Source organism: Panthera uncia, chromosome B1 (assembly GCF_023721935.1).
Source record: "Panthera uncia isolate 11264 chromosome B1, Puncia_PCG_1.0, whole genome shotgun sequence".
Lineage (NCBI taxonomy): Eukaryota > Metazoa > Chordata > Mammalia > Carnivora > Felidae > Panthera > Panthera uncia.
In genome coordinates, this window is record NC_064811.1 from 180,624,748 (window position 1) to 180,650,542 (window position 25,795).

At 36.5% G+C, this 25,795-nt stretch overlaps 1 protein-coding gene across 25 annotated transcripts in view; it reads left to right on the plus strand.

Moving 5' to 3' along the window:
* Positions 1–25,795, plus strand: part of PCM1 (pericentriolar material 1) — a 91,677-nt gene that overhangs the window by 47,707 nt on the left and 18,175 nt on the right. For 17 of the 25 annotated variants that reach the window (XM_049631730.1, XM_049631732.1, XM_049631726.1 and 14 more), the window contains 11 exons: positions 84–303; positions 409–554; positions 1,076–1,266; positions 3,317–3,488; positions 6,191–6,549; positions 13,614–13,778; positions 16,032–16,088; positions 19,135–19,307; positions 19,652–19,783; positions 24,024–24,144; positions 25,502–25,660. In XM_049631730.1, the coding sequence (XP_049487687.1) occupies positions 84–303; positions 409–554; positions 1,076–1,266; positions 3,317–3,488; positions 6,191–6,549; positions 13,614–13,778; positions 16,032–16,088; positions 19,135–19,307; positions 19,652–19,783; positions 24,024–24,144; positions 25,502–25,660 (1,895 nt within the window). The remainder of the gene's footprint in view (positions 1–83; positions 304–408; positions 555–1,075; positions 1,267–3,316; positions 3,489–6,190; positions 6,550–13,613; positions 13,779–16,031; positions 16,089–19,134; positions 19,308–19,651; positions 19,784–24,023; positions 24,145–25,501; positions 25,661–25,795) is intronic. The other 8 variants (XM_049631737.1, XM_049631748.1, XM_049631749.1 and 5 more) reach the window with 3 other exon arrangements.

Genomic DNA, 25,795 nt, shown 5'->3' on the forward strand with positions numbered 1-25,795 from the left:
AACCACAGTATCAGGAGTTTTTTGCCAGATTTTAAAAACCAAGTAATTACATACGATGACCTAATGCTTTAAATCTGTGTTAGGTGGAAGAACAGTCGCCCTTTTTCAGCAGATGGAAATTATCGTCCTTTAGCCAAGACAAGACAGCAGAATATCAGCATGCAGCGCCAAGAAAACCTTCGTTGGGTGTCGGAACTCTCTTATGTGGAGGAGAAAGAACAATGGCAAGAACAAATCAATCAGCTAAAGAAACAACTGGATTTCAGTGTCAATATTTGTCAGACTTTGATGCAAGACCAGCAGGTAAAGTTTTACTACAAAAGTAAATTTTTTATACCTTGCTTCTAAACCGTTGCCCATTTTTTCTCAAGTCATCAGTAACTGTTAGGACATTTTTTCTTTCCACAGACGTTATCTTGTCTGCTACAAACTCTTCTCACGGGTCCCTACAGTGTCATGCCCAGCAATGTTGCGTCTCCTCAAGTACATCTTATAATGCACCAGTTGAACCAGTGCTATACTCAGCTGACGTGGCAACAGAATAACGTGCAAAGGTAATCTGTGATTAGAAGCAGTAGATCTGTATGGAAAATGCTAAAACTGAGCAGGGGTTTTCTAGTTATCTTCTGGGAGAAAAGGGCAGGAGCAAAACTGGATACTCATACATTTTCAGTTCCTGAGGATTTTATAAACAGTGACTTACTTGCCCAATGTTCCCTTTTAATACCGTAGACTTTTGGTTTTAAAAATTTGTAGGATTCAACTTTATGCTTCTATTAGGTGAGTTATATGCTATGTAAATTATACCTCTGTGAAGCTTCCAGCATCAAAAATCTGTCAATTTCTTAGAGTTCTGCTTACTGTCTGATCGAAGTGACAAGTGCACTTCTTGTTCCAAAGGCCAAGTTACTGAAGTAAGCCTGCAGGACAAGCAGATGTTTGCTGTCACTCTCAAAACAGGCCATTTCTGCTGCATGTTTTGAATCACTTTATACATGTATTTTCTTTAAACCTACTTTAAACAGAAGATAATATAACTGACTTAGAAGTTAACTGGCTTCTTAAATATTTACAGGTTGAAACAAATGCTAAATGAACTTATGCGCCAACAAACTCAGCACCCAGAAAAACCCGGAAGCCAGGAAAGAAGCAGTGGTGCATCTCACACCTCTTCTCCCAGTTTATTTTGTCCTTTCAGCTTTCCCTCACAGCCTGTAAATCTGTTTAACCTACCTGGGTTTACTAATTTTTCATCGTTTGCACCGGGTAAGTGACTGAAAACTTGAAAAGAAATGCAAAGTGCTTGGGAATACTGTTTGTCTCTTGCATGGATTTTTATCTGTCCCTTCTGATGTTGCAAAGAAAGTTACAGACTCGTCTGTGTTGATTCTTTATGGTGAAAAACTTAAAATGGTTGCTAATGAAATTAAGTAAACTGCATATGAAGATTGCTTAGTCTTACACCTTTGAATTATTCAGCAACCATTTATCAAGGAGAAAGGGAATGATCCTCTCCCATGACTGCAACACACCAGGCACCGCGTAGAGCATGAGGGGAGTAAAGATGACTAAAGCAGCGTTCCTCTAGAGGAGCTGCATGTCTTGGTAGGGAGATTCACTCCTAGACAGACGCTTAGCTTAGGCTTAGATTTAATTTATTTAGTTTAGGCTTTTATTCAGGCCTTTTTTCTTCACCCGTTACGTTTCAGATGCCAGATAAGTGACTGGGATGCAGAAGGGTAGAACTAATGTTTAAAGAAATTTAGAGTCTAGTGAGGAAGCTCTCAGGGTGTCAGGTGCTCAGCACAATGCCGTGGGTGCTGTAGCAGTGATGCAAGTGAGGTGAGGGGTCTGCTCTTTGTTGGGGCAAAAAATTGTCAGTAGGTTTCTTTTTTTTTTTTTTTTTTTTTTCTTCCAGAAAGCATGTTATTTAAAGAATGAACACAATTTATTTCCAGGGAGATGAGAGAGGAAAGGGCTTTCTAATCAGTGTGACACTTAAGAGTTACGAAGCAATGAAACAGTAGATCATGTGGGGAATTTAGAAGTGATTAAGTTTGGCTAGTGTTTAGGGCCATCACGGGGGAAGAGTAATTGATGTGGCTGGAGAGCAGCAAAGGCCTTCTGTACTGTGGAAAGAAGCTTAGACTTTCCATGGCCAACCCGAAGGGCCATTGAAGGATTTTGAGCAGGGGGTTAGCATGAGATTTCTATTTTAGGAATATTATACTAGTGATAGTGTTGCAGAGTTTTGAGAGAGGAGCTAAGAATATTGCTGGTGAATAGAAAATTGAATGCTGCTGCAGTAATATTAGAGAAGGAATGATGGCTTGGTCCAAGGCATTGGCAGGAGGGGTACAGGACTAGGAGCAATTCAGAAGAATTCTAGAGGTAGAATACATTAGGTGATCAGTTAGATGTAGTGTGTCATGAAGGAAATGGAGTTGAAGGTGTTTGCCAGGGAATATAGGAGGAGAAAAGGGTTTGGAGAGCTGGACGGCTCTGTGAATATAAATAAATAAAAAGAACAGTGCATTTTCTTAGCAAGATTATAAAAGCAGTGGCATTAACAAATTTAACAAGCACTTTAGTTCTTGGGTATAAATATTGGCAACAAACGTGTTTTTGAGTGGATTTTTAAGTAACATAATATAAATAATTGCACATGTAATTCCTTTGCAGAAATATACTTCATACCAGTGTCAACTCTGGGCGAAGACCATTCATTCTTCACAAAGTAATTTTGTGAAGACTTTCCTCACCCCTTTCTCTCCCCGAGTTGTTAGTAGCCCCCTCAAATACATCTGATATGGCACTGTATGGTAAAGGGTTAGTTTTGGTCTGTTTTCCCAGTTAAATTAGAGTGGAAAGAATAAAAGCTTTATTTTTATTTGTGCAGACCTGAGATCTGAACTGCTCTTGCATTTACTAGCTGTTTAATCTCTGAGCCGATTTTCTCCCTGGTAAAATTAATACGATACCCGTGTCATGGCGTTGTTTTGAGCATTAAACAAAGTGACGGGTAAATGCCTACAGTAGAGTCCAGTATCTGGTCATTTGATAAAGGTCAGGTACTGTTACATCTAACTTTTAACTCTGAAGGGTGAGGATCATTATCCATTTTTGTATCACCAATGTGGAAAACCTAGTGGACTGAGCTATGTAAACAGTGATTGAACAAGTGAATGTTAATGTATTTAATAGTTTTTTGTTTTGGTGGATTTGAGTGGCACATTTAATTAAAACTGTCTTTTAATTTTATATTTAGGTCTTCAGGCACTTTGTTGTTGTCTTATCCATTGCTTTTATTTATTAGGTATGAATTTCAGCCCTTTATTTCCTTCTAATTTTGGAGACTTTTCTCAGAATATTTCGACACCCACTGAACAACAGCAACCATTAGCCCAGAATTCTTCAGGGAAAACAGAATATATGGCTTTTCCAAAACCTTTTGAAAGCAATTCTTCTTTTGGAGCAGAAAAACAAAGGTACTTAATTGTGAACATAATCCATTATATTCTTAAATGTCACTTTTGTGATTACATCTAATTATATATAATTTGAAAACATAATTAGGCAGGCTGCTTCTGTTGTTCGGCTTGATAGCGTTGGGAATGTGAAACTGATAATCTGATCAGGTACCTCTCGGGCATACACCTACTGCTAACCCTGGTATCACAGTTTTGATCAGAGTATCTCGTGAAATTCATTTTGGAAGGAGAAGATGTGACCCATACAGTGTCTTTTGCCCAGGTTTGCTATCTGTCTTTAAGTTCACTTTAGGGCTAGAAACTAATATTAACTTCTAGACGATAGTTGTAAAGTGATGGCTCCTTGATTCATAGCTCCTGATTAAAATAAATTCTTAAGGCCTATCTAAATGTGATGTGGAGTGTACTATTAGATCAGTGAAATATGGTATCAGTCAGAGTCAGGATATCTTTTTGTGTTTCTCAGTGTTATACATATATTTTTTTCTCACTATTAATATTTTTTAATAGAATAGTCTTCCCAAATAAAACTTTTGACTCAAATAGTATAAAAGACTACTTGGTTTGAGTCCGGTTAATCATTTAATATTTTTATAGCTTTTTTTCATGTGTGTGTTAATCTGGAAAACAGTTTTGATAGCCAGCTGGTAAAAATGTTACTCTTATTTATTTCAGAAAAAACTTTTTAGAAGGATGAAAACTTAGAGGTCAGTTCATTGTAGTATTTCTTCTGTAAGAAGTATCTCTTTGATTTTGTCTTTCCTAGCCCTTTACAAATACAGAATTCACATTACTTTTTAGTTATGGATTGGGCATGTCTTGGGCTCTTAAATAAACATTTTGACACTTTAATTATTAAATCATAGATTTTCTTACGTGATGAAACAAAAACTCTTAGAATTCAACTGTTTATTAGACTCTGGGAATCCTATGGTTGACTTTCCTGACTTTTTCTTAGCTTTGCTAACCATTTTTCCCATTAAACGCCTTATTGCTCTTTAAAATACTCCCTCGTCAGAGCCTAACAGTGTTTAGGGCATAGTTGCCATTCAGAAATGATGGTTGAATGAATTTCCATCATAAGCAATAAACACTTATTCAAAGCTTTAGTGAATAGCTTTACTATTGGAAGGTCTTTACTTCATTACTATCCATATTTTGTACATAATTGATAGTAAAAAAAGGATGGATCTGGATATCTAGTATTACTTGAGATATTTGACCTACTTCAGATTAGACCTCCCCAAAATCTCAACTATTATTAGGTAGGTTCCCTGAATTAAATGGCTGGAGATAACAAGAGGTCACATGAAACATTGTAGTCCTGAGCTGGGGTCAGAAAACTTTTCCTACTGTAAAGGGCTTGATAATAAATACTGCAGACCATATAGTGCCTGTCATAACCATTTATTTCTGCCATTTTTGCACAAAAGCAGCCAAAAACAATATGAACAAGTGACCTTGCTCCAATAACACTTTGTGGGTGCTGAAATATGAATTTCATACAATTTGTGTCACAAACTGTTTCTCTTGATATTTTTTCAACCATGTAAGAATATAAGAATCAGTTTAGCTCCAAGGCCATACAAAAACAGGCAGCAGGCTGAATTTGGCCTGTAGAATATAGGTTTGCTAACTTTTGTCTTGGGTTGAATCCTATAGTTCAGTCTCCCAAATCACATTCTTCGGAACACTGTTCGCGTCAGGTTCTATGATAAAAAGTTTTGGACATCTTGCTGACTATGTTTTCCTCTAAGACATTTATAATATCAAGCACATTGGCATGTTAAAATTTCTGAGAAATCCTGTAGACATACATATTTCTTTTAAACTTAGATGATCAGTGAATACCTATTAATATATTAAAGGATGTCAGTGTTTAGCACACCGTTAGAACTAAACTCTATGTGTGGAGGAGTAAATTACCAGTTGCATGGACAATTGTTTTCACCGAATTCCAGTTCTTTTTGAACTGCTTTAGGTGACAACAGATCTGTGTGTTCCCAAACCCTCTGTTACACACAGCTCTTTCTCAGCTGTTCCTGCATGTGTTTTGGTTTTTCCTTGTATGTCCCATCCTTTTTTTATTTTTATTTTTATTTTTATTTTTATTTTTATTTTTAATTTACTGATTTTGAGAGAGAGGGTACAAGTGAGCGAGGGGCAGAGAGAGAAGAGAGAATCCCATGAGGGGTGGGGAGAGAGAGAGAGAGAAAGAGAGAATCCCATGAGGGGCGAGGTGTGGGAGGAGGGGAGAGAGAGAGAAATAAAGGGGCGGGGCTCACTTGAAGGGACCTCCGGGACTTGTGCTCACCCAAAGCGGGACGGTCCATCTGATGTGGGACTTGAACTCACAAACCTTGAGATCATGATCTCAGCTGAAGTCAGATGCTTAACCAATTCAGCCACCCAGGCGCCCTTTTTATTTTTCTTTCCCACTCTTTTGCTTCATGAATGCTAGATCTTTTGTTTGAAACTTTTGCCAATGAAAATGGTTTAATGAGAAGGATGTAATATTAAAGTTCAAAGTAATTTAGCACATTAGCATTCATAATACTTGCGTATTTAGTTTATTTCTGTAAAAATGTTTTTATAGCCTGTTGATGTTTTTATCTACCTAAATCTAGTAAACTATATCACAGTTTTCCAGTAAACATAGGAATCTTTTGTACCTATAAAAACTTATTTTCATTGATAAGGAATCAAAAACAGCCCGAAGAGGAGGTGGAAAACAGTAGGACACCATGGTTATATGACCAGGAAGGTGAAGTAGAAAAACCATTTATCAAGACTGGATTTCCAGTGCCTGTAGAGAAAACTACAAATAGTAATCGCAAAAATCAGTTAGATACCAGCCGGAGAAGACGCCAGTTTGATGAAGAGTCTTTAGAAAGCTTTAGCAGTATGCCTGATCCAGTAGATCCAACAACAGTAACTAAAACATTCAAGGCAAGAAAAGCATCTGCACAGGCCAGCCTGGCGTCTAAAGATAAAACTCCCAAGTCAAAGAATAAGAAAAGGCATTCTACCCAGCTGAAAAGCAGAGTTAAAAATATTGGTAAGTATTAAAATTTGTTGAATATCGATCCGTGTAAATGTTGATAACTTTACTCTGGCATGTTGACATACTTAATTTCATTAGAGCTAAATGGATAAACTATTCTAGACCTACTTGAGTAAAGTAATTTTTAGTCACTTTTACAAATTTTTTAAATAAAATTTATCAAATAGTGTTGAATGTTGTAGCTATTTTAAGACATGGTATTCTTTTTTTGTGCTTCCTAAAGCTTCTTATATTTCCTGTGTATATGGTTACTATGAGCTTTGAAGATATTGTCCGTATCTTGAAGGTTATTAAAATTGCTGACGTGCCCTACTAAAAGTTGCCGAAATGCCCAAGTTTTAATGTTTCTCTTTTTTAATAATACATCTTATCCTACATCCAGCACTTTTTGGTTACATCCTTGATTGATTCATTTAAAGAACTTTGGGCCTGTAACTACATTGCAGTCTTTGAATATCATAGATGAAACCACTTTTAAAACAAGTTTGCTGTTAGTCCTTTAGGAAATTACCCTTAGTTAATAAGGTAAAACATTTACCTAGGTTTATTGAATCTTGGCCATTGAGTATCTAATTAAAGTTCTTTTTATAGTGTTAACTGTGTGCCTCTTTAAAAAAATAGATATTCTATGATTTTTTAAGAATTTTACTCAAGTCTAGCTCTAGAATCTGGAATATTAAAGGATGCTCCTTCCAAGTTTTCAGGGGATGCTTTTTGGCTGTGGCTCTGAGATGTTCTTCTGGGTTCGGGAGATAGTATTTGGTGCTTAAGAACAATGTATTGAAGGCATATAATCAGAAAAGTTTGAAAAATCACTGTGCACAGCTAACTCTTGGAAACTCACAATACATGCAAAGATATGGAGGTCCTAGGAAACCCTGTAGTAAAAATCCACTTGTAGATATTCACAGCATTCTTCTTAGCCTCTTATGGTTAATGAAACACTTGAGAACTCTGATGAAAACTATGTATGTAAGAAAGAATAGGTGCTCCTTTATTTCATTTCAGTTCATCATCTGTCCCTCATGTCCTTGCCTCCTACCGCTACTCCCATCTGAAGAGTCTGATTTGATGGCGAAGCAAGCAAATTTGAACAGGGATGATGTTTTTCTCAGCACACACGTTACCATCCTTGAAAAGTTATATAGGTTTGGGCGGAGCTGATTTTATGTAGCAAATTAATCACTGATTCAAATGAATGAAATCCAACTACTCTGCTTTCTCCAAGATGACTCTTGGTGCCACTGGAGGGTGTTTAAGTAGATAGATAATGAACTGTGGCCGTTTTTAGGGAGTGGTCCCTTGGGTGACCCAGTGAACGTCACCTTGCTCCCACAAAAATGCTTTTTGTCATGCAAACAAATGAAGAAACATGAACATTTATTTTTCTAGCGTTTTCTCATTCAGCCGTTAATATGAGTGTGCTAGGGCAGTGCTTCTTAAACTTTACTCTTTCTCCCTTGGGAATCTTGTTTAAAGGCAGATAGATTCTGTCTGGGTGGGGACCCAAAGATCTGTATTTCTAACAAGTTCCCATTTGTTGTCGATCTTGGTTTGTGGACTTCACTTTGAGTAGCAGGTTCTTAGGAGACTCTTCAGCCAACTAATGGCCATGTCTACCTAAGCCTAGAAATAGCTGGTATATTTCTATTTTTGAAACCCCTTTATTCTAAGGAATGATGGTTTTGTATATGCAATTCAGCTTTTTTGCTTCAAGACAAAGATTGACATTCTGATCTATGTGGTCTCTTCTAAGTATAAAAATACTTGCCAGAAACATACATACACGTTTGTTTGACAAGCATTCAAAACCATCTGTCAGTGAGAGCCCTACTTTAAGGCACACACACAAAAATAAAAGACTTGATAGCAGAATCTAATACATGTAGAGTCAAACTAATAGGGAGCAAAATCAAATTAGTCAGCTAAACCCTTGCTATTCAAAGTGTGAACCAGGGACAGGCAGCATCAACATCATCTTGGAGCTCATAAAAATGCGCTCTTGGGTCCAACCTTGTACCACCCGAATGAGTATACATTGTTTTTCAGTGTGCATGTTAGCAAGATTCCAGATGTTTTATTTTGTTTTTCTAATTTTTTTAATGTTTATTTATTTTTGAGAGAGAGAGAGAGAGCGAGTGAACAGGGAGGGGTATGGAGAGAGGGAGACACAGAATCCAAAGCAGACTCCAGGCTCTGAGCTGTCATCACAGAGCCCAGTGTGGGGCCTGAACCCATGAACCATGAGATCATGACCTGAGCCGAAGTCGGATGCTTAACCGACTGATTAAGGCACCCCAAGATTCCAGATGTTTTAATGTGAATATATGTCCATTAAAGTCTGAGAAGCACTGAGCTAGACCAGTGCTCTTTTATGGGGTAGGAATGGCCATGATTTCTTAGAAAAAAGAATATTTACTTGTCTTAAATGTAGGTAGATGAAGAGAAATATTGGAAGGCATTCCAAACTAGTAACAATGAAAAAAAAAAAAGTTTAGAGTCAGGATGAGGCAGGCAAAGATGAGAGGAACTGGGGAAGGAAATAGGGTATGACAAATAAATCAGCGTGGTGGGACTTAAGCTGCTGTCTTGAGAGAGAGCACAGCTGGTTATACTGTCCCTGATTTACTAGACTGAACTGCTCGTGTGTTTTGCACTTGTGGACAGTTTTCAGCAGTAGCATGCTAAATCTTCAGTTAGCTTTGTTTGCAATGATGGCGATGTATTTTCATCTTTAGCAGGTCTTTATATGTAAAGGTACATATTACTGCATGTGAAGTAAGGTGGTACAAATTGAGTGATAGTGACAATCTTCTTTACACTTCCATTCTAATTCAGACTTTGAGTTGAGCATCATTTCTTGCTGTGCCGGATGTTTCTTGCCTGGCCGGATGCATCAGACCTGTAATTTGGCTACTCTCTAGCAGGTCCATTCCCTCTTTTGATATTGTTAGAAAGCAGTGGGATCCTATAGTCTAGGTCTTCCCCGTTCTTGGAAAATCAGATTGAACTGTTAATGTACTATAACTGTCCCTGAGTCTTTTCATTTTTCTTCTCTTTCCTCTCCTGTTGTTTACTGATGAAGACTGAGTTGAAATGCATGTCAAGCATTGGGAAGGGCAAGGCCTGACAGATGTGGCCAACAAAGAAACAACCCTTTTTAGAGTCACAGAGTTCATTACTTACATAGGCATAGAAATGAGAGCATCTGGGAGTCCTAGCTCCCTGTGTTCTTTGTTCTACATGCCACAAGGGGACACTGAAACAGAAGAAGCCAGATGACAGTTGCAACATGAGTGGTAGGACCCGTTACTGAGGAGCCAGTGCCGTGCTGCAGCTACATTCCACTTTATAGTCTGGCGGTGTGTCCCCAGAGCCTGAGAAAGAAAGGTCTCCTATTTCATCAGAACCCAGGAGGAGATAAAAAATACTTTCATGACAGCTTTACGAAGGGGTGGGGGGAGGCAAATAAAAAATGGCCACATAGTAGTTCCTCACAAGCCTCCCATGTTCTCATATTCTGTGCTCCAGGAGGATCATAAGGCCTTCTGTCAAGACTTAGACTCAGCTGCAGTTCAGTCCTTACCTGTGTCGCCTTTGTGGATATGTGCAAGGTCTCCAGGGTGCCATGGCTGAGCTGTGTCGCTAAAGTGGAGACACAGCTGAAAGTATGGGTTTTTTCTAGCTGTGTCGCCACTCATTCTGAGTAACACAGATTGTGGGCAAGGGAAGGAGTGATAAGGTGGGTTGGGAGATCCCTTATGCTAATGAACATGTGGTGGCGGTGGTGTTCTACTAGCTGGTCTAGCCAGTGGAACTCTGGAGTCTCAGTAGTCTTCCTTAATTCTCCATTTTACCTTTTCCTTTTGTCAGTCGTATACCCTTATTGCTGGACCTGTTTATGTGAAGGTCAAAAATAACCAAGAGGGTTCTTTTTCCAGTAAGTTTCATGCAGAATGAATGAGAGTGGCTAGACTTTAGTCTGAGAGACCAACGAAGAAACTAGGAACCCAAATATGAAATGATAAAGTCCTAATTTGAATGATGGCCTTAAAAATAAAAAGGGAAGGTTAATTCCAGAATGGATGTTACAGAGAATAGATCGACAGTATTTGGGGGACTTAACTTGTTATTAGCAGGGCAGCTACTGTGATCTGGAGCATGTAAGTAGCAAGGCTTTCGGCTCTCTTGTCTCATTCTGAGAATGCTGGGGGCAAAGATCAGAGCTCTGTAGTCCCGGGGAAGACTTGGTTGGAGGATGGCCATCTGTGCACCTCCTACTATTCTTACACCCTCCTTCCTTTGAAGAATAGCAGTCTTTTGCCACTTCAAGGTACTAATGGGAAAGAGTGTCCCTGAACAAGTAGGTGCCATTGTCCCTACCTTGCCTGTGGGAGAGCATTGCCTTTGCAGCTGTGGAGACTGAGTAGAAAAGCTTCCTCTTACTGTCTTGGTGGGAGACTGACAACTTGCTGGTGAGAATGTTGCTTCACTCACTGTAGGAGTGAGGCTTCCAACTGCTGTCTGCATGCCAGTGAAGCTACCCACAGTTGGGTCCAGCCTTCAGGGTAGATAGGAGTCCTGACATCCAGTGAACGTAACAGTGCATGCAAAAGGGACCAGCAGCTAGAGAGAAGCCACAGAAGCTGAACACTAGATAGAACAGGTAAAATCCAGTAAAAACAGTTATTGAAGGAAATACACACTTGAACAAAGTCCTAAAAACACTTAAGTGTATTAAACTAATAACAAATTCTATAGAACTAGAAAAAATGGTTTTCACATATAATGTTTAGATTATTCAAAAAAGAGGGTAACTGCTATTAAGTCCCAAATTATTGGCCTAGAAAATTGAGGGGACAAACCATAAAAGACTCTTAAATAGAACAAACTCTGGGTTGCTGGAGGGGTGTTGGGTGGGGGGGATTGGCTAAATGGGCAAGGGTCATTAAGGACTGCACTTGTTGGGATGAGCATTGGGTGTTAATATGTAAGTGATGCATCACTGAATTCTACTCTTGAATTTAGTAGAAATGCAGCTAACTGTTGTCCAGCTGGGAGGCAAGGGGGACGGTATCCACATACCCCTATGTATATTCTGATAAAATTCCTTAATCCCAAGGAAAAAGTAAACATCTTCTAAGCTTCCAGACTGGAAGAACAAGTTCTGTACGATAAAAAAGAACCAAACTGACATCAGACAACACAAGAAGTAGAAGAAAGTGAAATAATGCCCATACACAGACAGAAGAGTACTGCAGCTCGGGAGTCCTGTATTCAAACTGGTCACGATGCAAAGAAGATGTTGGTGTGTCCTATCTGCTGAAAACAACAGGAACAACATATGAATCAGATTAGACACCTTTAATATAGGGAAAGGTGAAAAGGAGAGGTAACAGTTCAGTAAACAACAGATCAATCTCAGTTACTAATGTAAATTGAAAAGTGAAATATTAGCAAATTTAATCTGCCATGAATCAAGACAAATATTATTAGACTGTTGTCAGTAGGGTTTATTACAGAAATGTAATCATGATTCATTATCAGGAAATCTGTCAACATAATTTTGATATCAACAAATTGAAGGACAGAAGTCATATAATCATAGTGGTAGATTAGATAAACTTCAAAGTCATTCCTAGTAAAATTTTTTAAGTAAAATGCACCTAAGAAGACAGATATTTAATATTTGATATAATGAAGGCTGTTAGCTAATGCCAATCACATCATTGTAAATGAAAATACTCCAAAGATAATCTGTATCAAAATTAGAAATTAAACAGGGGTTCCCTCTCCACCATCATAATTGTCTAGCATTGTTTGGAAAGCATTATCACAAAAAAATTAAATAATTAAATAAATAAATGGAAACATTTTATATTTTTCTGAGAGAGCCCAAGAGACACTGGAAAATAGCTACTAAAGTTAACAACATAAATTAGTAGAGTTGCTGGTTACAAAATAAGTGTGCAACTATTTTTAGCTGTTGTAGTAACAGAAGAATGGAAGTTGGGGGGAAATACTCTTCCCGTGGTAGTATCCAAATTGATAGGGGGGTAAATCCTTAGGGATAAGTTTAACAAGGAAAGTACTACATCTATAAAAATGTAAATATTTTTGAAGAACATGAAATAAGATGGAACAAACATAACTTTTTAGAAGAGAATGTGTAAAATTATTAAATATCAGTTCTCCTCAAGTTAAGAAATGCTTTTAATGTGATTCCATTTTGAATCCTCGTGGACTGTGGACTGTTTTTGAAATTAGAAAAAAAAATGTCAGCACTTGTATGGAAGGACAAATGTCTAACAATAGCCAAGAAAAGAAGAGAAGCTAGGTAGGACTTGCCTTACCAGATATTTAAGCATTCTGTAAAACTTCGGTGGCTAAAAGAATGAAAATGGCATTGGAATACGTATGTATGCCATTTAAATAATGCTCAGAAGTAAAACTTAATAAATAGGGACATTTAATATATTGACCAAGCTTGCGTTTTACTTCATTGGGAAGAGGGTAGATATAGCCAAGTATCCATGTGGAACAAAATAAAGTTGAAGTCCTATCTTGTGCCATATAGCAAGGAAAATTTAGTAGGGTATATAGATAACCTATGGTGGGTAAGACCTTTTAAATCAAGTCCTGTTACACACAAGTTATAATAAGAAGGCACACATATTTGACAAGTGCCCATTATTCTTCTCTCTGTTACGGACATTTTATGTGGACTAGATAGGATTCTTTCTTGTATTTCCTAACACTGGAAAATTGTTAACTTGGAGTCTAGTAGGGAATTTGGGTCATACAAGGCCTGCCATATAGTTTGAGTTGGGATGTACTCATTAAATATCAAAGGACAATGAAGTTTTAGAATATATTATTGTTACCCATGCTTCCAAAGGTTATTGCAAGACATTGTTTTACTATTTTGTATGTCTATTTATACCAGGCCTTCATATATTCTAAATTGGGTTACGTGTACTATTTCACTGTGGAAATCAATTTCCCTTTCAGTTTGAGTTAGTTGCAACTGATAACAGTTGTCACTTTTTTTACTCAAGGGTATGAAAGTGCCAGTATGTCTAGCACATGTGAACCTTGCAAAAGTAGGAACAGACATTCAGCCCAGACTGAAGAGCCTGTTCAAGCAAAAGTATTCAGCAGAAAGAATCATGAGCAGCTGGAAAAAATAATAAAATATAGTAGGTCTACAGAAATATCTTCAGGTATGTTCTTTTTTGGTTTGCTTTAATCTAGGACTTCTTCATCTTAGAGTTGAAAAGTGGTCTGTTGGAATTTTCTATCATGTGGAAGGTTTTGTATAAGTAGAGTAGATATATTTTTGATATCAAGAGATGTAAATTGGAAATATTTTTATTGCGATACTAGCTTTCAACATTTTGATAAAATTCTAAACAAAAAGTATAGTTGACATTAATTTGGAACCGATTTGAAATTCTGAAAATCTTCTCTGAATAATAATTCGATATAAAATCATATCATTCCTTGCTTAAAATCTTTGGCTTTACCATACTTAATGGGAAAGTCCAAATGCTTTAATGTAACATCTGTCCAGCGGAGATTTGGCTCTTTCTTGCATCTCTAGACTCTTCTCTGCCCACCCTCTGCCTTGAACTTGTCTCTTCTTTCCAAGGCACTGACCTGAAGTTTGCCCATAGTTATCATGCCATTTCTCACCTCAGGAAGTGTCTTTTCTGCCTGAGTCCTTTTTGCTCTTTGTAAGCCTTTTTCTTTATTGGAGTCTTAAATAAAACGTTAATTCTGCATAATTTCCCTGAAATTGTATCCAGATCTAAGCTCAGATATGTTTTCCTTTCTCCTTTTTCGTTTCTGTTGTAGCCTGTGTAAATCTCTTCTGTTGCCTGTATCACATTTTATAGTAATTACCTGTTTAAGTGTCTGTCACCTTTTTGAGTCCCTTGGCAGCAGGTAATACCTTTCATATTTGTACCTTCAACGTTTCCATGATACTGGACACATGGTAGGCGCTTAGTGTTGATTGAGTGAAGGGAGGACTGAATGAATGAATGGAGTTGTATGTGTTTGTCACTGTTTTACATTAAGTACTGGTACTTTCCCAATTTATAAAGAACAAGTACATCTCAAAGAAAAATGAAGAGGGAGGCAGTAAATATAGACTCTTCTCAGGTGTCAGTAGGACCCTTGGTGAAAAACTGGAGTAGCAGCTACCATTTGTATTATGCTCTACTATTTACAAATTAAATTACTCATCTCATTTGAGCCTCATAATGCTGTGAATTGGTTTTATTTCCATTTGCAGTTGAGGAAACATGGTCAGAGAGACCTGTCTTTTTCCCAGTGTCATAAAGAGCTGGTAACATAAACTGGTACGGTTTTTCTGGAAAGCTTCAAAAGTCATGCCCTTAACTCCGTAATTGTACTTATCTATGCTAAGGGGAAAAAAAAAAGTGAAAACAATACTAGTAGTGTTGTCTGAACAGTATGATTCCAACTATGTTTGTTAACAAAAATATCAATGAAAAAAGACTGGAAGAAAATCCATCAAAATGTTAATAGAGATTTTATCATTTTGAAACTTTTCTGTATTTTCTAAACTTTTCATAATGAGTATTTATTGCTTTTGTAATCAGAAAAGAAACACCACATTTGTTTGTGTTTTGAACTGACTGACTTCCTCAAGGTCCTGTTGCTAGGAGATTGCATAGTGGAAATTTCAGTCCTGGTCTTCTGCTAAGTCTAGGATCCTTTTGGCAAAACTATCAATTCTACTGACACGACCCCAGCATTTTACCAAAATTTTGTAACTTTTATCCCCTTTCACTGTCTTTATCAAATAGTGGTATCTTCAAAGAGTAAACGAGTGGAGGTTGGGGAAGGGCATTAAATTGAAAGACTTAATTGGATTAAGTTACCTAAATAATGGATATTTGGCCATAGTTCTTCAGACATTACTGTTAGAAAAATATAAGGATTGAATTTTGGTGCACTAAAAAATGCTTGAATTGTGTAAATATACACTGTGTGTATTTGCATATTCATGCTCTGAAAACACTTTGTTTTAGTCACTACCCTGAAATTCTTTATAGCATGTGCTAGTGCTTTTTGATACATGATTACTAGAGTGTAGCACATAGGACTGCTAGTATTTAATTGTCCCGTCCTCTCCCTAAGGAGTTGGGGGAGTTTGATCTTGATGTGTATGCTTCTGAGAGTGAATGGCAGAAGTGTATTATGATAGTCGTCATCAGTCACATTGTTTATATGTAAGTTTATAGCAAATCTTCTTGTATTTTCCCTAATAAGATTATTTTAAAACAAAGTAAAAACTTTATCTTGTGATAACATTTCAGTTCAGGCAAACAATTTTAAAGAAATTTGCTTTTTTTTTTTTTTTATTCACTTACTCATATTATAGACCCTGTCTTTACTATTCATACACATTTTATGTTCATCCTTATGTCTGCCCTTTCCTACAGCACATGCTAGGAGAGTGCTACAGCAGTCTAACAGAAATGCATGCAATGAAGCGCCAGGTAACAATCTGCTTAGTTTTGGTGTCCAGTTTGTGTTAATTTTTTTCCATTAGTCCTAAATATCCTTAGTTTTATTGCTCTGATTATTTTTAGATTTAGCTTAGTGTATGTATGTCATTTGCCTTGTAAAAGTGAAAGAGACTTCATAAAATTCTGAAGGCTTTCATTTATAGTTCTTTACTTGGGTGATAAAATTAGCTGCCTTTCTGGTTTTCATTTTCATTTACTGTATAGAACATAGCCAACACATTCATAAGGGTAATAGAAAATCTTTTTATAATTTAGTGTTTTATTTGAAGTTATTTATTTTGTATTTCTTAAGTGCTTAAAAGCATTAATATTTTTTGAAACAAGAATACCGTTATTTTTTCCTAGCTTTGATTTACAGTGTTTAAGTATTAGGTGTGACTTCTGCTGTACCTGCTTATTTTTCGTCACTAGTCAACATCTGTATTTAAAAAATGAGCCAATACACCATTAAACAAAAACAATGACATGCAAAGACCTTGATAAATAAAAAGGCATGGAAAATTACAGACATTCCAAAGTGCTGTTTTGATCTTTATCCTATATATTTTCTTTAAATATGGTTCTGTGTGATTTAGAATTATAAATATTCTTTAATGGTTCCCTACACTATATATAAGTGAAAAATAAAAGTCTGTTGTGAATAAAAGTCTGTTGTAGGACAATCTAAAGAAAAAACAAGGATCTAGCACAGACTAAGCTTGACTTATATCTGTGATACTTCCTAAAGAACTATGAGAATAAGATGGAATCAGAGAAACTTGATTGAGATCAAGGATTTTCTAGCTTAAACAAATGCATTTTAGTTCAGGAGGAGAAACTGGCAAAAACTTTCTACCTCTGTTGCAGGGCCAGAGTCGGGAGAGGGGGGTGGAGCATGTGTTCAGCATAATTCATTATTTGTGAATAATTTAATCTTTAGTGATATATAATTTAGAATGAAAATTTTATCACCTACAGAGGTATGACAGATGTCATTGAATATGCTTTGTTTTTATATCTTGAAATAATAAACATTTTCTGACTTAACTGGCCAACTGTAGTACATAAATTGGAAGTTTGTGTATTAAAATCTATTTTCTTATCTGGATTTTTCCTTTAGATATTTCTTACAGAGACTTAAAATAAATATCACATGTGGACATTTTATTTTTTTTAAATTTTTTTTTTTCAACGTTTTTAATTTATTTTTGGGACAGAGAGAGACAGAGCATGAACGGGGGAGGGGCAGAGAGAGGGAGACACAGAATCGGAAACAGGCTCCAGGCTCCGAGCCATCAGCCCAGAGCCTGACGCGGGGCTCGAACTCACGGACCGCGAGATCGTGACCTGGCTGAAGTCGGACGCTTAACCGACTGCGCCACCCAGGCGCCCCACATGTGGACATTTTAAAACTAGTAAAAGAACATTGGTATTTTATTATTTTATTTTATTTTATTTTATTTTATTTTAATTTTATACTTAAAAATGTCTGAGGGATAGGGAAGTTGTGTATTCGTTATTATTATTTTATACTTGTAGAAATTGAGACCTGAAGATGTTAAGGTTTAAGACATAAGTTAGTAGGAGGTTTTCTCATTAGGCCTCATTTGCTTTGCATATTCTTATCTTCTCTTGCAAAAAGTGAATTAAATCTTTATGATCTTTGTGTATTTATTTAAAACCACAGTATATCAAAACACTCAACATTTTAAATTCTCTGTTTTAGAATCTTGTCACTGATATTTGTGGAACTTGACTATTTACCCATGTTTCTACTATTGCTCTAGAAAGGGTACTGAGTTTGATAGCTAGAAGAGCTAGAGACTTTAAAAAAAAAATTTTTTTTTTAATGTTTATTTATTTTTTGAGAGAGACAGAGACAGAATGCAAGTGGGTTGGGGCAGAGAGTGAGGGAGACACAGAATCCAAAGCAGGCTCCAGGCTCTGAGCTGTCAACACAGAGCCTGACGCGGGGCTCAAACCCACGAGCTGTGAGATCATGACCTGAGCCAAAGTTGGACACTCAACCCACTGAGCCACCAAGGCGCCCTGAGGCTTTTTTTTAATAGAGAACTGAAAATGGGAACAGTTTAAAAAAAATTTTTTTTTTGAGTTTATTTATTTTGAGAGAGAAAGTGGGCAGGGGAGGGACAGTGAGAGAGGGAGAGGTGAATCCATGCCGACAGTGTGGAGCCTGACATGGGGCTCAAACTCCTGAACTGTGAGATCATGACCTGAGCAGAAACCAAAAACTTAACTAGCTTGAGCCATCCAGGCACCAGAGGAACAGTTGTTAATTTGCACTCTTAAAAATAAAAGTATGACTGTATTCCTTTAAGGGCAATGATTCTGTGTTACCAACAAATAATACATATAGCAGAATTGTTGCTAAATAATAGAGTGATGCCTAGATTCTGTGTAACTGAAAACTTGAAATGGGTCATACCTGGTCCAGCTTAGGCTGAGTGTGTCAGTAAGACATTAGCAAAATTGACCTATATTGTGTTGCAGTTACAAATTCAATTTTCCATCAGTATAGAATGGTAGGTGAGATTTGAGAACTGATAGACCTAACTAGATAGACCTTAAAATAGTAGTTTTTATTGGCAGCATTTAGTTTATTCTAAACCATAACTAAATAAATTTCCTTTTCTGTAACGAAGTTCATATTAGCAAAAAAAAAAAAAAAATCTGCTGTTTATTTCATTCGAGTGCTGAAAGATTTCCATTGATTATTCCTATGAAATGTGTAAAATTATCCAGATCATTTTTTTGAGAAATAAGTACAGTCTGAATAATGCTAGGTAATACTATCCATACATTTAAGTATTTTTCTAATATATATCTTGATATTTTTGAGATTATCTTTATCTTGGTAGTTTTTAAGATTCTTTTTCTACTTTAAAAGCCCTGAAATAGAATTGAATATGTTCTGTTTTTTAAGTAATTTAAACCTGAGAGTACTGATACAACCCAGTAGAAATGGTCAGGAATGTATTTCATCACTATTAACTTCCTGATCTTTTATATCTTCCAGAAACTGGGAGTGATTTTTCCATGTTTGAAGCTTTGCGGGATACCATTTATTCTGAAGTAGCTACATTAATTTCTCAAAATGAATCTCGTCCACATTTTCTTATTGAACTCTTCCATGAGCTTCAGCTACTTAATACAGACTATTTGAGACAGAGGGCTTTATATGCATTGCAGGTATGTGGTACCTAACATTCTTTTTCCTATCCTGTCTGGTACTGCTCTTCATGATTATATCTGGTTGCTTTCTTAGACTGAAGTACATCTTCTTCCATATGTATAATGATCCATTTTTCATGTGTTGTCTTACCATTTTATTTAAAGCTTCTTGCATAGCTTAAATAGCTTTTCTAAAAGTCGTTTTCTGAGCAATTTTTTAGTGTTTTGTCTTTAATGTTATTTCTTCCTCATAATTAACAGGTGAGGAGAATTGCATTTGTTATTCTATCTGCTTCTGCTTTTAAATTTGTGAAAAAAAATTAAATGTTTTACGTAAGTAACTATTTTATTTCCTTATTTAGGACATAGTATCCAGACATATTTCTGAGAACCATGAAAAAGAAGCGGAAAATGTAAAGTCAGTGAATTCTGGTACTTGGATAGCCTCAAACTCAGAACTTACCCCCAGTGAAAGCCTTGCTACCACTGATGATGTAAGCTGATCATGATTAATGTAGACATAATTTCAGTATGCAGTAAACAAAAGTTAAATAAGTTGTTATAAATTGTGCAGATACCTGATAATTGTGTCTTTAGCTTTCTTAAAAAGCTGAGTAAAACACATCATTTTGAGGTGAGGTATACAACTCAATTAAAATATGTCAGCAGTTAAATCCCCAAAATTATCTATAAATGATACGTTATAAGGTTTAAAATAGCTGTGTTTATATCTCTGGTGCCCAACATAGGAATTGATTGATAACAGATATTTAGTAAAGTGTCTTGTGTTTATTCAAGACATTCAGGAAACCAGACTGCAGTCAGATCACAGAGCCCTTAAATACATAAATACAAGATAAATCAGGTCTTTGGGTCAGAAGAGAGAAGCCTGGACAAAAAAAAGTTATCCAGGGAAAAAAGCTAATGTACTCAAGTTATTGAAGAAAATTTTGAATAAAGTAAAAGCAACTGGGAAAAGGAAAAGAGTGGTGAGGAAAATGGTGTATTTTCAGTAAATGGTGTTCTTCAAGTAGGCCCTACCTAGCATAGAAGTGATTGAATGAGTGAATGGCAAACCACTAGGATAGTGAGGAGATGATGTGTTAGGGGTTTGGAAATCATCTAAAAGGTTTGGACCCTGATGCTGCTATAAAAGGTAATATGTGGTCCTGGGATAGCAAATACATTTCTTTTTTCTGCCAGTTCTAGTATTTGGAAATTCACGGATAAGAGTGCCATAACTGAACAGCAAGTATCTGCTATAGAGAGTCAGAAGCAGTATTGCTGTGTTTCTGCCCATTGTTGATATTTTAACATTGTAAGTTCTTTTGAAAAGATAGTATTTTCTCAAAAGATTTCTTGTTTTTTCTTCACATGTACTAATTTCCTTATAACTTTTGAGGACATTTTCTGAATTTTTGCTCTTTAATTTACATTCATGTTTGAAACAGTACTTTCCCAAGTCATCTTTTCTGCTTAAAACCTTAGGCTCCAACTCCTATACCTCTCTGAACACAAACTTGTACATGGTTTTAATTCACTTAACAATGTCAAATACATAATGTAAGTGTTACTTGGGATTGCTGTTATAACTACTTGGAAATCATGTACTCTTTTTTTGTGGAAAATGAAGAGTGGTCCAGCTGTATACAAAAGTAGGAGATATGCAGTTACATTAAAGTTTATTAGCTACTGAAATAACTTGCTGAGAGCATGAATGATGTCTCTGTCTCCTGTACCTCCCATTGCCTCCCTTTTTATCCAGATTTCTTATACATGGTATTACTTCGTTATTTTAAAATGTTTGAGCACATTGGTCTTTACCGTCAGTAGCAAGTTGAAAACTGAGCTACAATTTATGATAAAGTTAATTTAACCTGACAAGATTTTAAAGTTAAATAAAATTCGGGGCGCCTGGGTGGCGCAGTCGGTTAAGCGTCCGACTTCAGCCAGGTCACGATCTCGCGGTCCGTGAGTTCGAGCCCCGCGTCAGGCTCTGGGCTGATGGCTCGGAGCCTGGAGCCTGTTTCAGATTCTGTGTCTCCCTCTCTCTCTGCCCCTCCCCCGTTCATGCTCTGTCTCTCTCTGTCCCAAAAATAAATAAAAAACGTTGGAAAAAAAAAAAATTTTAAAGTTAAATAAAATTTAAAGATACCTGCTTCCTAAGTGTCTTAGTTCAGGCTGGTACAACAAAGTACTGTAGACTGGGTGGCTTAAACAATAGACATTTATTTCTCACATAAAATTTATTTATAAAAATAAATTCTGTAGCCTGGGAATTCCAAGATCATGGTGCCAGCAAATTTGGTACTCAGTGAGGGCCCTCTTCCTGGCTTGCAGATGACCACCTTTTCCACGTGTCCACATGTGGCTCCAATGGCTCTTGTACGGGCACTGATGCCACCATGGGGGCTTCGCCCTCATTGCTTCATCTGAGCCTTGATTACCTCCCAAAGGTCCACCTCCTAATACATTGAGAGTTAAGGCCTCAGCATATGGATTTGGGGGGTCGACGCAGAGATTCAACCCATAACCATATTGATTTGGCACAAAGAACTGTACTTAGTATTACTTTTAAATAACTAAATTGTTCTTTAATTTTTCATTCAAAACTTCATTTCATCATTAATGTTATTAACATCCACACTTTGTTAATGCTATTTAGTCAGTAGCGGCACAACATCCAGTGTTCCAGCCCACAGATCTAGAGCAGTGCTGTCCAGTGGAACTTGGTACAATGATGGAAATGTTTTATATGTGCATTGTTTAATATGGTAGCTATTAGCCACATGGGGCTATCGAGCACTTGAAATGTGGGTAACAGGACTGAGGAACTAAATTTTAATATAAATAGCCACATGGCTAGTGGTTTCCATATTGGACAGATATAGACTCTCATTCTCCAAGTTTCTAAGCCAAGGTCTTTTGAGCTTCATTTATGGAGCTTGTATAGACATATTTCAGAGTATGTAAGAGTTCTCATGCCCAGGAAAGAGAGAAGTAAAAGTAGGCATCTGGGAATTTTAAGTCAAAAGAGAGTTGAAGAATTGAAGTTTAGGAAGAGGAAGAAACACTTTGTATCATAAAATGGTGCCATAAAATGGCAAAAGCACTTCTACCTTCCAATCTTAATTGAAGGAGCAACAAAATGACTCCATTTCCTGAATCATATTCTGTAATGCCTGAATTTCCTATAATCAGAGACAGAGGTTTCATTTCATAACTTAAGAGAAAAATTTTAAAGATTAATAGGAGAGAGAACACAATTGTGAAGTGGGTTTTAGAATGTGGGACTCTCCTTAATCACACTATACACAAAAATTATTTTGAAATTAAATCCTGAGAAGGCCAAAACTATAAGACTTCTAAAAGAAAATCTTCATGATTGAACATAAGCAAAGATTTCTTAGGGTGCCCAAAGCATTAACTGTAAAGGAAAAATTTGATAAACATCATAAAAATAAAATCATTCTGCTTTTCAAAAGACACCATATATACAGGAGAAAATAATTTAAGTACATATATCTGACAATGACTATATAAATAATAAATCCGGACTCGATAAAGAACTTTTACAATTCCCTTGTAAAACCAATAGCTCGGTAAAATATGGGCAAGATTTGAACAGGCACTGCGTGAAGGAGGATCTATAAATGGCCAGTGTCCACGTTAAAACCACATGAGGTGTTACCTCACATGCACTAGAAAGGCTGAAATTAAAAAGGTTGACAATGAGAAGTGTTGGTGTGAATATAGAGCAGTTGGAACTTTCACACTGCTTATGGGATTGTAAAATTGTGCAAACACTTGGAAAGCAGTTTGGCGGTTTCTCATAAACCTAAACACAAACATGGCATGCAACCAGTTTTTCTTCTTAGGTATTCATCCAAGAGAAATGAAAACGTATGTCCACAAAAATACTTGTATTCTTAGGGTGATAGCATCGTTAGTCACGATAGCCTCAAATGAACATCAACAGATAAATGGATATACAAAATATGGTATATCCTTATGCTGGAATACTGTTCAGCCATTAAGAAATAATGAACTACTGAAACATATGACATCATGGATTAATTTCAGAAACATATGGAGCAAAAGAAAAGCCAGACACTGTAGAGTGTATATTGAATGGTTCCATTTATATGTCAAGTTCTAGAACAAGCAAAACTAATTTGGTGATAGAAATCATACCAGTGGAGTGTAGTGGAGACTGATTGCAGAGGGGACAAAGGAACTTTTTGAGCTGGTGGAAATGATCTTTACCTTTAGGGAAAGTGGTTACATAAGGCTATTTTTAGAACTCATCCAACTGTACACTTAACGAGTACATTGTTGTATGTAAATTATATTTCAATAAAGTGCGTTTAAAGTGAATGATGCTGTCATGTTTTTCTTCTGGTAAAACCATATATAGTAAAGTCCTAGGTATTGTTAGGGTTTAGAGATGGGAGAATTTCCCTGAGGGTGTAGAAATCATTTGAAGTGTTTAAATTTTCCAAGTTAAAATTAGTAGCTGGCTCTGTGAATTTTTATCTACTCAAGGACATATGTTCTGCAAGGTTACTTAATATTTTAATGTTCTCTGTGTTCAGCCTTTAATAACTTTAGTTATATCACAATTTTAAGTATATAGTTTTATGCCAACACTTAGTTTCTTTGTTAAATTTTGGATATCATATAAAAATTTTAAAGAAATATTAGTGATTTTTGTTTTTTTAAACTATAACTTAGGAAACTTTTGAGAAGAACTTTGAGAGAGAAACACATAAAATAAGTGAACAAAATGATGCTGATAATGCTAGCGTCATGTCTGTATCTTCAAATTTTGAGCCATTTGCAACAGATGATCTAGGTAAGCAGAATTTTTTATAATCTTAGAACATGACTTTAATACAGTCTTTGAATTACACTAAGAACCAGAGTTCCAAAAAGGCAAGATGTGGTAGAAAGACCATGGTTAAAAGTTTGTCCATCAGTCTAAAGTCAAGAGTCTCCTGTTAATTCCTTAGCCTTTGGCAAATCATCTGATCATCTGACTGCATACCCTAAGGAAATGGGAGTCTTAACCTACCTTGCTATGTGGTCTTGTGAAAAATACAGACAACTTTCTAGCATGTGTAATAGGAGTTCAGGAAATGTTAATTTCCTTCCCTTCACGGAAACGTTATCCTTTAAGGTTTCCTAGTTAATAAATGGGAAAAATTGAGAGGTATCAGAGCCTCATCCAGTCACATTTTCAGTAAAAATGTTAACTTCATAATTTGAGATAAGAACTTTCTTAGCATGAATAGTCTTTAGTGAGAAACCCAGGTAACTCACAATGTGCATGACACATTGCATTTTTTTTTCATCATTAGTAAAGCAAGCATGGAAGGTTGTTGTAGAACTCACAGGTAAGAAGAAAATCTGGAGTCTTAGACTTGGAAAGGAGACTAGAGAAAAGAAAAATGTATAGGTACCTGATTGTTTCCCTTTCAAGAGATAACAGAGATTCAGTCATTTCAGACCTCCAGGGCATTTAGCTGATAAGGTGCTATTATTCTAGTGTTTTTTTCACATGAAGAGAAAAGATTTAGGTGATTCCAAAGGTCTCCTACAAAGCAAAGGGCCAGACCTTGCCTTGTTTTATGTGCACCTTTTACCAAAGCAGTAAGTCTTCCTTGCCTTATTTTGACTATCAAGGACTCTAAGCCTACCTCCCTTCTGAGTAAATACCTGTCAAGTCTGAACTGAACTCGTCCCAATATAGAAAAAAATCTCTGTGTGGCCAGGCTTTCCCCTTCAGGTCATTCCCCCTTTCTGAGTTACCAAGTGTTTTGTTTGATTTATTAATTTTTTTCTTACAGTCCTTCACCACTAGCTTTGTCTGAAGTAGACAGAGGAAAACTGGGAAATCTTTTTCTCAGGCCTTTTCCTGACCTTATTTGCTTGTGTTCAGTTGGATCATTTTCATCAGGATTTGAGTGATATTTGGGATGTATTTTCTTTGTACTGTTCACGTGAAGCAACATGATGTAGTGAAATCAGGATGGACTTCAGAGTCTAAGAGACTAACATGCCTTGTTACCCAGCTAGTGCAGTATCTAGAATTTGTTGAAGCTACGTTTCCTTACCTATGGTCAGACATTTGTTTTTATTAATACTTTGTGAGGAATACATGACAAAGTTTGCTTTTATATTTTCTTGAAATATTTCTATTCCATATGCAGGTAACACTGTGATTCACTTAGATCAGGCATTAGCCAGAATGAGAGAATATGAGCGCATGAAGACAGAAGCCGAGAGGAGCACAAACGCAAGATGCACCTGCAGGATTGTTGAGGATGAGGACGGTGCTGCTGCCGTGGCTACCGTTCCTAACTTGGAAGGTGTGTTCGCGGTTGATTAGAAGTAAAAACCTATAGTTCATATGTACAAAAAAAACCGTATAGCCCCACCTGACGTATAATAGTAGTTTTATTACCACTCTCTTTTCATTAAGGGTTCTAAAACTACATAGATAC